Genomic DNA, 16,446 nt, shown 5'->3' with positions numbered 1-16,446 from the left:
TCGTGCAGCCCTACCTTATACACACAAGAAAAAAGGATACAATGTTTACCAAGTTAAAAAAAATATTTACTTTGCCTTTGTTACAGAGTCAAGTATCTACAATTATGAATACTTTTCTCATTTCATTAATTATCGTGATTCTCTGCATGCACATTAATTGTTTATAGACACACACAATTGGCAACATGCATGTGAACCCCATCCTGCAATATAGCAATAATAGAATCATTTATGTATACGTTTGTGTGAACTTCATCTCGCCAAACTCACTTTTTGCCCAGTTTCTCTTCTATCCTGACTTTCCAGTCCTCAATTCTCTCTCTGACTAGAGCTTTAAGAGGGGCAATATACACCACCTGAAATCACAGCAAAAAACATATACTGTAAACATTTTTGAATGAGTGAAATGTATTTGAGTTTATGGCTGCAACTAACGATTATGTCAATAATTGATTAATATGTAACATTTTTTCATTTAATTAAATAAGCCTTTTTTTTTTTTTTTTCAATTCCCTTATTCAAAAACAGAACATTATTTCAAATTGAAAGTGAAGAAAATCCAGAATCATAACTAATTGTAATTCAGTTTCTGGCTTGGTACGCAACATGTCAGAAAAAAGGCAAAATTATTGATCATTATTACTCACAAAGATAATTCTGTATCTTTTCAGGAAGGAAAAGGGATGGGTACCCCGGTACTAGACTGGTAAGCTCCACCTTAACAGTTCCGTTAACAGCCTTGGAGAATTGTTTTTGTATTTGTATTTTGTATTTTCAATTTGTTTAGGCTATATAAATCTAGACCAGTTTCATAGTTCTATCATAAATCTAGACAAGTTTAATATTATACTAGTGATTTATTCAAAACGTCATCCTTTTCTGTAAACCGTTTTTATGTATTTATTGTATGTTAATGTTGCAGTTGCAAGACAACTTAATTTAAAAATAAATAATTAAAGCTGTATTAATTCTAATATTTGCTTTAGGTGACATGTACACATACTGTATCCTAAACCAAAATGAATTTGGAGATATCATTAAAGCACCGGCAATTTAAAAAAAGAAGAAAAAAAGAGAAAAAAATAAAGGCAATACATACAAAGGCCTACATACATACAAACTGAAACTGGAAGCAAGAGTTGCATTTCTAACCTTAGAGCTTGGGTACTTGTTGAAAACTCTGAACATGGCCATCTCAGCAGCTATGGTTTTTCCAGAGCCCGTTGGTGCCCCCAGCAGCACATTAGTATCAGTGTGATACAGTGTGTGGAAGATCTGTGTCTGGATGGGGTTGAAATGAGTAAACTTGTACAAGCTTTCATACTCCCGATGTCCCAAAGCTGTCACCGGCAGCGGCTGCAGGTCCAACAGCTCTGTGAGGGAAATATAATTTGGAAATTGGAAGATACATTTCTTGAAACAAAAAAAACAAAAAAACTCAAATCAGGTACAGTTGTTCATAACCAATACATTTTCAAACTTGATCTTGGTCTAATTTTTATATATCACAAAAACAAGATAGGGTGGATAAAAAAAAAAAATCCACTTTTTATATCAACTTTACCTCATCCTTAAATGATTCTCACAATGTAAATTCAACAATTCATCTAATTTCATAGCATTTCAGAGTTAAACGTCTGCTCTTTAGCATTCACAGAAATTACATTATTTGGTTAGCGTCTGGTTCTCATGAGATTTCCTGTATGACATAATCAGGCTTGGAGAGTAACGGAATACATGTACCGCCATTACGTAATCAGAATACCCCAATTTTTTTTTTACTGTATTCTGTTACAGTACAGGAAAAAAAAACATATAATCCGATTACAGGTACATTTATTAAATGTATTAAATTATTTTGAGGGATTACAATTCCTACAATGGGAGCGAGCAAGAAAGAGAGAAAGAGCAGGCGAGAGAGAGAGAGAGAGATGGAGAGAGAGAGAGAGAGAGAGAGATGGAGAGAGAGAGAGAGAGAGAGAGAGAGAGAGAGAGAGAGAGAGAGAATGAGCGAGTGAGCAAGAGAGAGAGACTTGCTGACGTGTAGGGCACGCGGCCTGTTTAAAAGGGTTCCCGGGTGAAAGGAGGAAGCAAGTGGCGACCGGTATATAAGGTTTGGAACATACTTGGACTGATTTATCTTTAACAAAGAAAAAGTTTCAGCTGAGAGTCGATCCTGTGGCATGCTACGCTGAACTTCTTGCTATCTGCTGCTACAACATAATGTGAGTTACTGTACGTCTTCCGAACAAATATCCCTCCCACCAATTCACCATACACAATATGGCTAAACTCGTGACTGGGATAAAAGTTCATTTTGCAGTTAATGTCACGTGTGGTCATCCTCATAGCATTATTAGTGCATGCGTGCATTTTTTGTCCCTTTTCTCCCTATTCATTGGATATCTATCTATCTATCCATCCATCTATCTATCTTTCTGTAAGGTGCTTTTCAGTAACAGTTGGAAAACAGCATATGGCTTTCAATCAATCAATCAATACTGTACATGCGTTTAAATGGTTGCCAATTATACAAGGATTTTTACTATTGGCAGGCTGCCCGGGTCCCTATCACCTGCAAATAGCAGGGGCGCACTGTATAGAAACATAAATTGTGGTGATATTTATTTTTATTTTGACTTCATGAGCATACTTGGTATTGGCGTAATCCAAAAGTAATCGTTACATTTCTTTAATATTATGGTACTTGGATTACGTTACTAACTACATTTTTTAGCAGGTAACTTGTAACTGTAACGGAATACATTCTAAAAGTAACCCTCCCAACCCTGGACATTATGTACCGGTGTGCGGAGGGTGTCGCTCAGGCAAGATAAGATTCTGGAAATTGATGATGCAGATGGCTTCGGCACCAAGCCAACGGTCAGACACTGCTTTGATGTAGTACTGAGAGGGTAGGGGTTCAAAGATGGGAATTGTAAACACAATGTGCTGGGGTTCCTCTGTTACCACCTGAATAAAATAAGGAACACACACAAACTCTCTCTTAGAAAGAAGCAGTCTTGATACACACTTCAAATCCTATTTTCAGTAGACAATGGATTTGCAGAATGTTCAAAGGTAGTTATATAGGGAGGATAAGAAGGTGCGTTTTCCAGAAACAAATATATACACAATTAATTCAACAAATAGAAAGAGTTCGGTTGCCTTAATTCAATCTTTGTAATTACCATAACCTGGGTACAAGCATGAAGGAATAGTAATAATTAAAATAAATGAATAAATAAATAAACTTTTATCACGTACACTGTATTTTTTTTTATTGATAGTGGGTTAAAAATGACTTTCATAGGCTAACAATATCACATTATATTTAGTTCCAATTAATCTTGGCTGAAACAGCGGATCTCTACTAAAAAAAATATATGCTGAATCACTGAACTTCAGGTTGTGATCATTTTTGTTTGCTGTTATTTTTGTTGTTGAAGACAAGTAATAATATAATAGAATTTGTGGTGTCATAAAACCAACCTGCTTTTTCTGGAGGAGGAAATACTCAGAGTGGTAGATGTGATCATTGATTGGGTCCTCCACCCATAACCACCATGGCTCACCCACAGACCCATGTACCTAAACCATGGACAGAAAGGAGAAAGATGTTGGATTTTGTCTTAGACGGGGGCAAAGCATCACCAGTAGTTGTCATCCCTTTGAATGATGAACCAGAATGGATGATTTGCGGGTACCAAAATAGTGAAATAATGGTAAATTGGAAAATAATCAGATAAAACCAATAAAAATGACTAGCCCACATTTAAAAATGAATTCAAGCATCATTAACAAAACTAACAGATTTTCATTCATAACAACAGTATAATTCCTTAAGTACCAATGTCTCTGAATGTACAGTTGCAAGAAAAGGTATGGGATCATATCGAATTACCTGGACTGCTGCATAATACAAACAAACAAGATAATTAATTTCCAACAATTAATTAGACCTCTAACCCAGTGTTTTCCCAACCTTTACTGACTCCACTCACCCATTTTACACAGGAAAAATCTCAAGGGACACCACTAAATTATTGTCTCCCTTCACTCACAAACTGACAACCGTAGCTTTGAAATCAGGGCCTGTTCATTTGAACACAAAGCTACTATTCAGTTGTATGAATGGCAAAAGGTTGCATCTTCTTCTATCTTATTGGAGGAGCATTCTATTGGTCTGCCTTTCATAACATGTCACTATCATTGATAGATGAATAAAGTTATATTTCTCATTACCAAATATTTTTCAGGCAATTGAAGTGAAATTGGATAATTGTTAGTTTTGTTTAATTGTTTATTTTTGTTATATATTGGATCACCAAGCAGCTAATCATGCGTAGCAAATACAATTGTGTAAAAGTTGTAATAAAAAAACAAACAAAAAAAAAAAACATTGTTCAAATTCCTCACCACAGGCCACCATATTTACCTGATCACTCCAACGGAAGTCAGGTGTGACAATGAGACGGACACGCAGGACAGTTCTTGTGATTGGTTGAACACTGGCCTCCATTGTGATTGAAGGGATCTGATGGACACACTGTTTTACTGTGAACCCGATGTTCACATGATGCAGCATGTGGCCTGGAAACAATACACCAGGTATTAACATACTAAGACGACAAAGAAGACAGACAATATACTCAAATGGAACCAAGTTCATCATGTGCCTATGCTAAGTTGACTTGCGGTACACTGCACACTTAGACATTGATTACTGAAGAAATTATTTCCAGTAATACATCACAAAACACCTTTTTGAATTTGATTTTAAGTACTGTATATTAGCAAGAACTATCCGCATGCATAAAAATCATTTTCTCCCAGAGTCCACCCTTGTTTGATTCAACTGTTGTGATTATGCCAGAGAACACTTTAAATCGGATGCCACCACGCTTTTTGAAACTAGGTACTGTTTAATGTGTAGGGATAACACTTTGATCCACACTTCTGAAATAACAAATTTGCTCAAATGACCTTTAATATAAATATTATTGTACGGCATTACTATTAATGATTAATGATATTCATTAATGTGAAGACACTCACCATTAAGAATGTCTAAATTAGGAAACAAATATCAATATTTGTAGAATAATTCGTAGAAAATTTTCTATAAATCTCTGCTAATGTTCGCACTCAATTCTACAACATTCCTAGAAAGTTACAATTTCCCCTCACTGGTGAGTAGCCCGAATGCTGCTCATGTGGCCCTTGAGGGCCCTCTGGTGCCCACGGGCACCACATTGGTGACCCTGCTGTAGACAGATCATGTCTGATATAAATGTTAATAAATGTTACATGTGTCATTATTTGGAATATGTAGCTTGTCATTGCTGAATATTTACTGTCTATGGATTTTTGAGTAATTAAAGTGGGCAGGAATAGATAAACATTCTCGCAAATTTGGACTGTTGCACACCCAAAAAATAAAAACGATTACATTTAAAATGTCTTTTTACCAATTTCATCCTTCCTCATATCCTTCAGTTTATCAACAGTGAGCTTCTTCTCCTCCAATCGAGTCAGAACAATGTGGCTCAAGTTGGAGAACTGGCGAAGAGGGTGGGCAAAGCCCCAAAGCCGCTTGTCAATGGCTTTACAGAGTGTGAGCAGCCGATAGGTCATGGCTGGCCAACGCTTTCTTAGAGCAATCTCAAACAATGCCCTAACAATTCGAGCAGCATTCTGAAAAGCGGCAAAAGTGAAAGAAAAACAGAAATTTATCATAAATAAAATAAATCATCTTTAATATTGTTGCCCGCTTTGAATACCAGTAGTTTTTTTCTTACCTGTGCAACATAGGAAAGGTCTGAGATGAGGGAGAAGCTGTCAACATCTCCACGACTTATGTATGTCTGCAACAGAATGTTAACTTTGCCGTAGCCGTTTTCCACTCCACCTGATGCGGGTAGCTCACAGTAGTTACACAGCATCTGCTCCAGCTCCTCCATCTCTTCTTCACGAACCTGCCAGCATGATTCCCCAATATGAGAACATGGGAACCATAAGACACATCCAATCTTGTAGTGGGACACTACTGTTTAGGTTCGGGGGTTAATGGATGACCTCCAAAAAAGGGGAGAATTATTTTGGAGAAAGAACTATTGTTTATTGTGGGTCCAGTTTAATGAGGACATGAGCAACCACTGTGGGATGACCGGTACAAGACATGATTGGCTCAAGGGTGATTGCTGTCGGTCGCGAGGGTGATTGCCGCCTATCTCAGGTGTAAATGCGATTTTTCTTGTTACAGTTTTGTGTCATGTAAAATTACAGACTGCTTTCAACATTGGCATGTTCATAAGGATACTAATGCATTCCCAGAAAGAAACACGTGCATGTGTTTTAACAACAGTTCCTTACGTTATCAGGAATCAATACATTTGATATTTGTTTAGTAAACTATTTTTTTGTTTTTTCTGTTTTACCCACAGTATTATTCCCCTTTGGCTGGTGGTGTGTCTTTTGTAAATACATTTCTTTCTGAACCACAGCCTTGGCAAGCTTACCTTTAGCTGTTCGAATTCCTCAGCCTTAGAGATGATATTGAGGATGTCAGCTTCTGTTCGTTGAGAGTTGAAAAGTTCATTGAACGTCTTTATGGACACAGGGAGAAGAAATAGATCGAATCAGTGAGTAATGTATTGAATATTCTTGCCTATCATACTTGTGGACAGATTAATTCTTGCTGCTTTTCAGCTGTTATTTGTCTACCTCTATAGTATTGTATCTGATGTAGAAGTGGCTGGATGTCCTCCCCAGGTCAGTGGAGGCAAAGTAGCCGGTTCGCTCTTCAAAGCGAATCATCCTGGCTTTGTCCAGCTTTCTGCCTGACTCTACCGCAAGCTCCTTTCTGTAAAGCTCTAAGGATGGATCCATCTAAAACATTCAAACTATTCAGAATCCTAATGTTTACATAAGATACACATTGTATATACTATTTAAAAACAAACCTGCAAGGCCTTGTAGTTGATGCCATATACAAGTGGATTAGCCCTCATGCGCACATAGAGGTATGTGTAACTGAGCCACTTCACCGCTTCATCCACATTGGTGACAGTACCCAGAGCAATCTACAGCAGCAAGACAGCAAGAGAAAGGAGATCACTATAACTACTGGTCTCTGTCACCATCTGATGGAGACTGAGAGAAGTTGCAGAGAGAAACAAAACTCCTCATCCTTCCATTGAACTCATTCTCATAATGTAGCTTTTGCATAAACAGTTCAAGGGACGAATATTTCTTGGGGGAGCTGTCATCTACCTACACTACACTACTGAAAATGATAATGAGCAAAAATGTTATTTTAAAATATGTACGCCACAGTTTTACATTAAGTATGAGATTAAGTACCATTTTTTATGGACATTTCCACTTAGTTTTTAACCAGATTTTATTTATGTTACACACTGTATTTACTGTAACTTTAAACAGTGTTGGGAAGAAATTTGAGCTGTCAAATGATTAAAAAAAAAAATCAGATTAATCACATTTTAGAATTTTTATTAATCACGACTAATCACTTAATTAAAAAGTTTTTTTTTATAAAAAATGTTTGCCCCCTCCAAATTTGAAGAACAGCTGTGATGTGTTAATTCTTTTTACATTTAATGTTATGAGGAAACCTTCAAAAAATGTTGATCCACTGCACACTTTCCTCCTCTTTTTCTAATCAGCTAATTACTTGCATAGTTTAAAATTAAGAAAAAAAGACCCTGGTAGTTTGACATGAACTCATATTCTGAATGTCTTATGCAAACATTTATTAAATGTTTTTGTTCAATGCATGTAGTGTATGTTTATTGCTCAAACACAACCTGTGCTACCTTTAACGTAACCATCCGCTGTCAAGCTAAAGGATCTTCTGTGGTCAGAATTAATAGTGTGGTTAATCTGCGTCAATACATGATTGTTGTGATTTTTTGTGTGATTAATCAATGGGTTAACGCTTTAACTTTGACAGCACTAGAAAAAATATTCACCCCCTTCCGCATTTTTTTAACAGAACTGCTTGAGCTCAGATAGAATGATAAAAAAATATTTGAAAAAAATGGAAAGGTGAGTTAAATGTATGTTTTCAACTTCTTTTTGTATTTTTCTTTCTTTCAAAAATATATGTTAATAATTCACATTCAACATTCAAAGGTATTGAATAAATATAACAAAACAAAACTAACAACAACCAACTAACAATTTTCCAAACAAAACTTCAAGACTGACCTCAGCATTGAGGTTGTCAGCCAGGCTGTCAAGAAACTGACTCTCAATGGGATTCTGCTGGGTGAGCAGGGTCAGGTAATGGCTGAGCTTCTCATGGGTGGTAATGATGGTGCCTTCTCCATACTTGTCAAACTGTGGCCGTCCTGCACGACCAAAGATCTGCATCACATCTAGGATGCCGAGGTCCACTAGGGTACCACGCTTGGCATCATAAATTTGTGTCCCCTGGAACCACAAGAGACAGAGACAAATAGAACTACAATTATTTGAGCAAAAACAATACAGTGAGAAGATGAAAATAGGCATTATACAGTGGATATAAAAGTGGCATTGTCTCAGAGTGGTTAGCACATCACATCACCAATTTTCAAATGCCAGGATTTTGTGAGGTTGAAAAATTAGACCAAGATGATCATATGAAAATTTTTACACCATTAATAGGACATATAAAGTGTATGACAAAAAACAACAACATATTTCTTCCCTTCTCCTTCTCTTTTGTTGATGACTATGGAAATTACTTTGTGACTGACATCTTTAAACAATGAGACCGATCACTCTGATGCCATGGAAGCTCTCTGGAGACCATGGCTTAAGATAAGACTAGAAAACAAGTTAGGAAAAGCCAACAACAACACCTGAACTTTGTTTGGGTTTAATCAGAGACACTTTAAATACTGGAAGGTGTGTGTTGACTCCTATTTAACATAACTTTGAATGTAACTGATTTATTCTAAACAGCCACATCCCCAGTTATAAAGTTGTTTTTATTTTCACTCATTTACACTGCCAGCCCAGTTCAAATAGAATTTTGACGTCTATAACCGTCAATGGCAGTGAATGAGTAAGTAAGACGTGTTTAAATGATTCATCTTGGTCTTGTGTTTTTATATCTCAAAAACTTAGCATTTGCAGGGGTGTCTAGACTTTTTACATCCACTGTAGGTAAAAAACAAAAACAAATAAAAAGTAAACCAAGAATAACAAGAACCTTAATTATAACAGCATGTGCTGGCAGGTTCACTCCCCAAGCCAAGGTGGCAGTACAGACAAGCACCTTGAGGTACCCTCTAGAGAACATACTCTCCATTAGATTGCGGTCAGACCGCAGCATGCCTGCATGGTGGATCCCAAAACCTTCTGGAAACATCTCCTTCATTTGCTTGTTTCTGGAGCGCTGGATCTAAAATTTCGGACAAAAGAGGCCGGTAAAAAAAAAAAAGAGAAGACTTTATTGTGAATGAGGAGACAAACAGATTCTTATGTTTTTGAAAAACATTTGGAAAATAATGTACAAATAATACAGACGAGATGGATTTTAAAAAGATGTAAGAAGATTTGCTATTTACACTGAATTTGCTGCTAAGTCCCTCTAACACACACACACACACACACACACACACATACTCAGATTGAAATGCATCTATGATTGACAGGTAGGTCGTGACCTGATTGTGCTCGATGGGAGTCCTCATTATAAAGCTTTATCTCATTCCAGGGGCATCTAGATGGAGGTTAAAGCACACCAGACTGCTGCACAGTAAATATGAGCCATAACTGTCAGCAGTTGCGCTGAGAGTTGGTGTTAAAAGAACGGTTTGGACTAGATGTGAATGCAATGTTGCTGTGAAAAAAATATATAAATGTATTAGTAATTAATGTCCTTCATAGGATTAATGAATAACAAAGGAACAAATTCAGAATTTTCTGATTGTATTGGAGGTATAACAAATTGGTGGATGGAGAAATAACATGATCATTACAACATAAAACTAGTGGCAATAGACATGTATTTATGCAGTACTGCACATACAATTCAGGGCAAAAATCTGAAACTACTGTATAGTGAATATAGTTAATATAGTTGGAAATACTAAATGGCTAGGTTTGACTTCTGCAGTTCGGAAACAATTAGATTTGTGAGGCTCAAACCAACAATGCGATATGTTCAACCTATAAATTGTTGAAGCATCGACATCTGAGGAAGGAATCGCAAAATTCCCTTACTAGATTAGCTTGATGCTGAAAGACGCTATTGACAGGCCAAAATTAATTGATAATTATAACTTAACTTTGGCTTTTATACAGTGAATCCCCAGTGTGTCCATGCTTCACTCTTTCGACATTTTGTTACAGACTTATTTCAAAATGGAATAAATTAGTCTCCCACTTAAAATTCTACACATAACACCCTGGAGTGACAGCATGAAATTATCTTTGGACAACTTGCCCATTCCATTTTGTAGCACCACTTAAACTCCATCAGGTTGGATGGGGAGCATCGCTGCACATATTTCTGCAGAGATGCTCAATCGGATTCAAGTCTGCACTCTGGCTGGGCCACTCAAGGACATTCACAGAGGTGTCCTGAATCCACTCCTTTGATATCTTGGCTGCATACCAAGGGTCGTTAGTCTCTAGGCAACCAGAACAGTCCAGCTGTGATTGATTCAATACCCCGAGGAGCACAATACATACTCTGCAAAATGTATACATATACATTATCAATCCGAGAGTATGCTTTAAATTGATCGACTTAAAGCTGTCGTCCGAGTGGCACCATTACAGTTTGTCCTCAGCACCAAGTCAAAGTCAAAGTCAAAATTCATACTAAAATTAACAAACTAAAACTAAAACGGTGGACTGTTGGTCTTGCGAGGGGGGAGAGATTTGGACGGGGTCTGGCTGTGATTGACAGCAGCAGTGAAAACTACAAATTGCTATACTACACTACAAGCTATGCTAAATAAACTAAATAAATGGTATACTAATAAATCACTAACCTGAAAATCGAGACAAAGATGTTCGCAAACGCTACTACAGCATTCCAACTCCAACTCGCTAAGGAGGCATGTACAAGATTGAGCCAGTGGACGACAATCCGTGCTTGTTCAATGAGAGGACAAAAAGACAAATTGTGTTTATCCCAGTGTTAAGCCTGAAGATGGCGCCACACAGACGGTTCTTGCCCCAAATTGAAGCTTTAAACAAACATGCACTAAAATGTCAAAATAATGGCTAGGACATGTAGACAGCATTGATAGACACCCATTTATACAGATTAACAGCAAAAAACAAAAAAATGTTGATTTGGTGTTGACATTTAGACATTAGCGAAATTTAAATCCCTGGAATACAACAGAGGCATTCAAATATAGGAATACTGTATACTACGCTAAAGTTTAAATGATCTGCGAAAAATCATCCCTGTCTGGACCCATTTTATACTTCGACTTTGATTTTAAGAAACCACCACAACTGAGGAAAAACAACCAATCAGAGACAGAAGGCATGACCGACAATGATTCTCATGCATTCACAAGCACAACCACGCGGCCTCACAGGTTACATTGGAATTGAATGAGCTTTGTTGAAACTACAGCAGAAAATCCATCTATGGTAATCACAAAAATAAATAAACAAATAAATAAATAAATAAATAGTAATTGGGGAGGTTGAAAAAGGGAAGCGTTGTGTAGACCAAGGAAAACTTCTAAGCATTAACATAGAAAACTTTATATGTCTTGAAAATAGGAAATGCGCAACAAAACAAATGAGGTACTGTGACCGAACTGTAAGAAACCGCTTCAAGGAAATGGGATTTACATACAGAAAAGCCAAATGAAAGCCATTCTTTAACACCTAAACAGAGAAAAACAAAGCTCCCGTAGGCTAAAGAAAAGCAATTACGGACTGTGGATGACTGGATGAAAGTGATATTCAGGGATGAATCGCAAATCTGCGTTGGGCAAGGTGATGATGCTGGAACTTTTGTTTGGTGCCGTTCCAAAGAGATTTACGAAGACTGCACGTGGAAAATGTGCAAATCATTGATGAGATTTAGGCTGCATGTCAGGTAACGGCAGCCATTACATCTTCAATAAATGCACACGTTCACATGACATTTTGGGCATTTTTCTGATTCAATCGCTTGAAATGATGTTTAGCGATGACATCATTTTCAAGATACATTTAACACTTAACACATTTTACAACAGAGCAAAAACAGTTAAAACCATAATGTCCGTGTCATGGCTTTCAAATAGTCCAAATATTAATACAATCAAAAGTCTGTGGTGGAAAATGGTTAATGAGGAGTTTCCAATGTGCAAAGCTGTGCAAAGAGGAAATTTAAGCCAGATTGATGAAGAATATTGTTTGTCACTGGTTAAATCCATGCCTCAGAGACTGCAAACGGTGAAAGAAGTGGTGCAACAAAGTACGGAGTGGTGTAGTGTTTTATTGTCTTGGTTTAACTTTTCTCTTTTCGTCAGAATTGAGCGATTCCGTATTTTTTCTCTCTACTGTAAAAAAAAAAAAGAAGAAAAAAAGGTAAAGGTAGTGAAGATCTTAACAGCTTGGCATAGGGTTGCACATTCAAAAATATTTGTGCTGGTGGTGCTATTAAAGATGACTTTGGTGCAAAAAAGGCTGTGGGCCGTGTAAAATTTGCACTTAAATGTGTTTGTGTGCTACATAATATTTTTTTACTGAGAACAACAATATCCAACATACAGCATTTGTGGGAAAACACATGCAGCCTGGTGGAGCCTTCAGTCAAGTTTGTACAACAAAGCCATGCGAGATGTGGGGAAGGGAAGGTAATTGAAATGCTGCAGCAGAGGCTTTGCTTTGATGTGTCAGTGTGTTACAAACTTGATTCTAGGCACTAATCTAAGGTGAGTCAGCGCTGATGTCTGCTGTGCCATGGCTACATCTGAGATGGCAGTGACCTAAGCTCCTGATCACATCCCATTAGGCTCCACCACATGCTGCTGCTGTTGTTGCTGAGCTCGCTCTGTCCACAGATAACTAGCTGCCAGCTCTGTTCATTGTTGATCCTGCTTGCGAACGTGCGGAGAATCTTAGCTTGCACTGGAGGTTTATTTAAATGTTGAAAATGTTGTAAGAACTACTGAAATAGCATTAAATAGAAATAAAAGCAGTTTGAAGATTTAAGATTACTTAAATTGCATAGAAAAGAAGCAACCTTTCAATAAAATTGGCCTTAGTATTGGAAACATTAAAAACATCTAAGGTGAGATTTCAATGCGAAAAGAATCACACCAAAATGTGTCAAACAAACAAGCCTTACTTCTGTTTAAAGAAAAACGTGGAGCTGTTTCATTGCATTACTGTCAGTGCAAATGCACGCAAATACCAATTAGCACTCGCTGAATAGATGGTCCTCATTTTCCTCTCGATTATACGCCATAGATTCTCAATGGGGTTTAAGTCAGGCGAGTTGGCTGGCCAGTCAAGCAAAGTCTAGTAACCTTAATTTATAGAAGGCTTGGACATCAAACAAGCTAGATGAAGTGGCTGGGGAGAGGGAAATCTGGGTTTCCCTGCTAAAGCTTCTGCCCCCATCACCTGACCCCAGGTAAGCGGTAGAAAATGGATGGATGAATGGATGGATGGGATTCTAACTGACCATATTTAAAACCATATTTATTTTCATATACATGGGCATGCCATTCAACAGAATCTCTTTTTTTCTTTGGTTTGTGGCTTATCGCTGTTGATCAATGTAGCACAGAGCTGTTTTGAGCATGGTGACAGGCTGTCATGGATCTGACAACGCGTGGACAGGTAGTGGGCTAGTTTCTTAAAAATAGCAGCAAATGAAAGCAAACATATTAATGAGGTCTGTGTGGCGGTGATGTGAACTCCCTGGGGGCTACATAATCAGATGCAGTCTGTCTACATGGGCAACAAAGCTAAAGCTGAGCATCTGAAGAATACACACAGATTTTGAAAACATAGATCTCCCTCAAGTAATAAAAAAACACACAAAAAATACCTGAACCAAATACTGATGATATTGTATGTCTTAATATTTTCATCTATGGAGGAGAATTGAATCTGATTAACTAAGGATGTAGCGGAGTTGAGCAGAGGTGGCAAGTATTTTGAGGAGATGTTTAAGGCAAAAAATGTCAAGGGTGGGTGGGTGTCAACATGGTCATGATCACTATTTACTTGAAACTACTTCAGTAACGTGGATACTGCTTGGAAAACATTCACAACTTATGTCCATGGAAGCCTACTATCTTAAATCTTTTTCCTTCTTTAGACTGCAAAATTGCAACTGTGTTACAAAACAAGAGTACTGTAATAAGCCCATGGGACCACAAGGTGTCTCTTAAACTCCACAGTATTTTGGTGGGGTTTCATCTCGAGGGACTGGATATTAAAAAGTAATGTAGGCAAAGAATGGAGGATAAGGCTGAGAAGAAAAATCAAGCAGGCTCATGCAGACAGCAAGCCTGGATAGAAACGCTGTATAATCTCAAACTAACAAAAATACTACAGCATACAGAAAAAATGCAATGAAGAGGTAAATTAAATATGAACATAAAGGCAGGGAAGCATTAAATTGCTCTGCATCACACTTCATGTTATGTTCATTAAATTTGTTATTGCTGATTTATATATATTTTTTTTTAAACACTGATTTGTTTTATGGAAACATTCCCCAACAGTGCATTACTGTAAAAACAGGGTACATTTTAATTACAATGGAAGTCTTGTTTTCAAGCATATAACGAGCAAGAAATTGTACAAGCGCCAATTCCAATGAAGTTGGGCCATTGTGTAAAATTTAACAACAACAAAAATGGAATTTGCAAATCTTGTTCAACCTATATTCAATTCAATACACTACAAAGACAATGTATTTGATGTTCAAACTGATAAGCTAAATTGTTTTTTGTGTGTGCAAATATTCAATAATTTCAAATGTAATGCTGCAACACGTTCCAAAAATGCTGGGACAGAAGCATCTTTCCCATTGTGTTTCATCACCTTTCCTTTTAAGCACACCCAGAAAGTGTTTGGGAACTGAGGAGATTAATTGTAGAAGTTTTTGCTTGATGTTCTATCTCAGGTCTCCGCTTTACCGTTTTTGCGCTAGATACTACAACATCTCGCTCGTACACTGTTTACATGAGTCTAGCATGACTGACCCACCAAGTTTGACCCCCACATTGAATATGAATTAATTCACTCCCATCCATTTTCACTGAAGCAACCCCCTTTGCTCCCGGCTGTTACTGGATTTTGACTGATTTTGCAAGGCCTATAGAATATTGTATTCTTTTGCAATAAAAACATGGACCTACCAAAATAAACATTAGAGTCTCTTCTTTCATCAGGAAAAAAAAGTATATTTCTATCTGTTTCAATTTTGCAGCAATTAGCATTAGAATATAGCTAATTGTCATCATTATTCACAAATCTGTTTAAAACAGTGAGGGAAAACAGCTTGTTGCAAAATGGCCCTGGTTGATCTCTTATAGTCTGCTGCCACTTGTATGGCTGTTTTAATAATAACTACCATTCTTCAAGCGTCCCTCTTCAGTTCAGAGGCTGCATCAAAGCCTTCTGTATACATTTTTTTTTTACGTGTAAATATGTCTTTAGCAGCATGGTAATATTTAAAATAGAACGTATTTATACATTTTTGGGAGCAAATGAGTGAATTAAGTGTGGTGACGTGTATCGTGCGGCATGCTATTGGATAGTATTCACTCATTTAGCAAACGATACACAGTAATCACCAGTTCACTCCCCAAAAAATTATTCAGCGATAATTGATTTCTGTAGCAGCAGTAATACATACAAGCTTGATTGGCAGCTTTTCAAACTCCCATGATAAACCAATTAAATAACACAGAAAAGTCGTATTGACTTCCATCTTTTAAAGCTGGATAAATAAACACACAATATGACTGACCTTTGAGGTGCTTTAATTATCTGCATATGCATATTGGAGATTAGCACACCTATAAATATTAATGCAGGGCAATTTCCAGAGTGCAACTAAGCGGTGCATTATCTCTGTGTGGGCTTAAAGTGGAATCGCCTTGATGCCCCTTGCTTCACAAGCACATGCCCAACCGACAAACACTCACAGAAAAAAATAATGGAGTAGATAATACTCATTGCGCTGAGATTGGGTTGAGGTAATGTAAACTTAGTGCATATAAAACAAACTAAATTCTACGAGCACATATTTCAGGAACAGTTGCGACAATTGCCTTTGAAAATCTGCTTCAAAGACTAATCAGGCGACAAGGCACCATTTTTAGTCGCCCGACGTAATCTCCTGTCTCTATTTCCAGCTTTGGAAAGCAGGGAAAGTGATCTGATTTGTATACATATCCCTTTTAAATAGAGAGGAGATTAGAGACACATCAATCATGGCTCAGC

At 37.2% G+C, this 16,446-nt stretch overlaps 1 protein-coding gene across 2 annotated transcripts in view; it reads right to left on the bottom strand.

The window, feature by feature from the left end:
- The window catches only part of ascc3 (activating signal cointegrator 1 complex subunit 3), a 56,244-nt gene that overhangs the window by 21,549 nt on the left and 18,249 nt on the right, over positions 1 to 16,446 (bottom strand). For both annotated transcript variants that reach the window (XM_086078232.1, XM_086078231.1), the window contains exons 15-26: positions 9,224 to 9,415; positions 8,233 to 8,457; positions 6,966 to 7,085; positions 6,727 to 6,891; positions 6,522 to 6,608; positions 5,802 to 5,978; positions 5,472 to 5,697; positions 4,439 to 4,593; positions 3,493 to 3,591; positions 2,805 to 2,973; positions 1,153 to 1,373; positions 271 to 356 (exon numbers count right to left, since the gene is read on the bottom strand). In XM_086078232.1, coding sequence (XP_085934358.1) covers positions 271 to 356; positions 1,153 to 1,373; positions 2,805 to 2,973; positions 3,493 to 3,591; positions 4,439 to 4,593; positions 5,472 to 5,697; positions 5,802 to 5,978; positions 6,522 to 6,608; positions 6,727 to 6,891; positions 6,966 to 7,085; positions 8,233 to 8,457; positions 9,224 to 9,415 — 1,922 coding nt within the window. The remainder of the gene's footprint in view (positions 1 to 270; positions 357 to 1,152; positions 1,374 to 2,804; positions 2,974 to 3,492; positions 3,592 to 4,438; positions 4,594 to 5,471; positions 5,698 to 5,801; positions 5,979 to 6,521; positions 6,609 to 6,726; positions 6,892 to 6,965; positions 7,086 to 8,232; positions 8,458 to 9,223; positions 9,416 to 16,446) is intronic.

This window comes from Leptonotus elevatus, chromosome 6 (genome assembly GCF_054856555.1).
Source record: "Leptonotus elevatus isolate MCC_2025b chromosome 6, RoL_Lele_1.0, whole genome shotgun sequence".
Lineage (NCBI taxonomy): Eukaryota > Metazoa > Chordata > Actinopteri > Syngnathiformes > Syngnathidae > Leptonotus > Leptonotus elevatus.
This window is presented reverse-complemented; position numbering and strand designations above follow the sequence as displayed.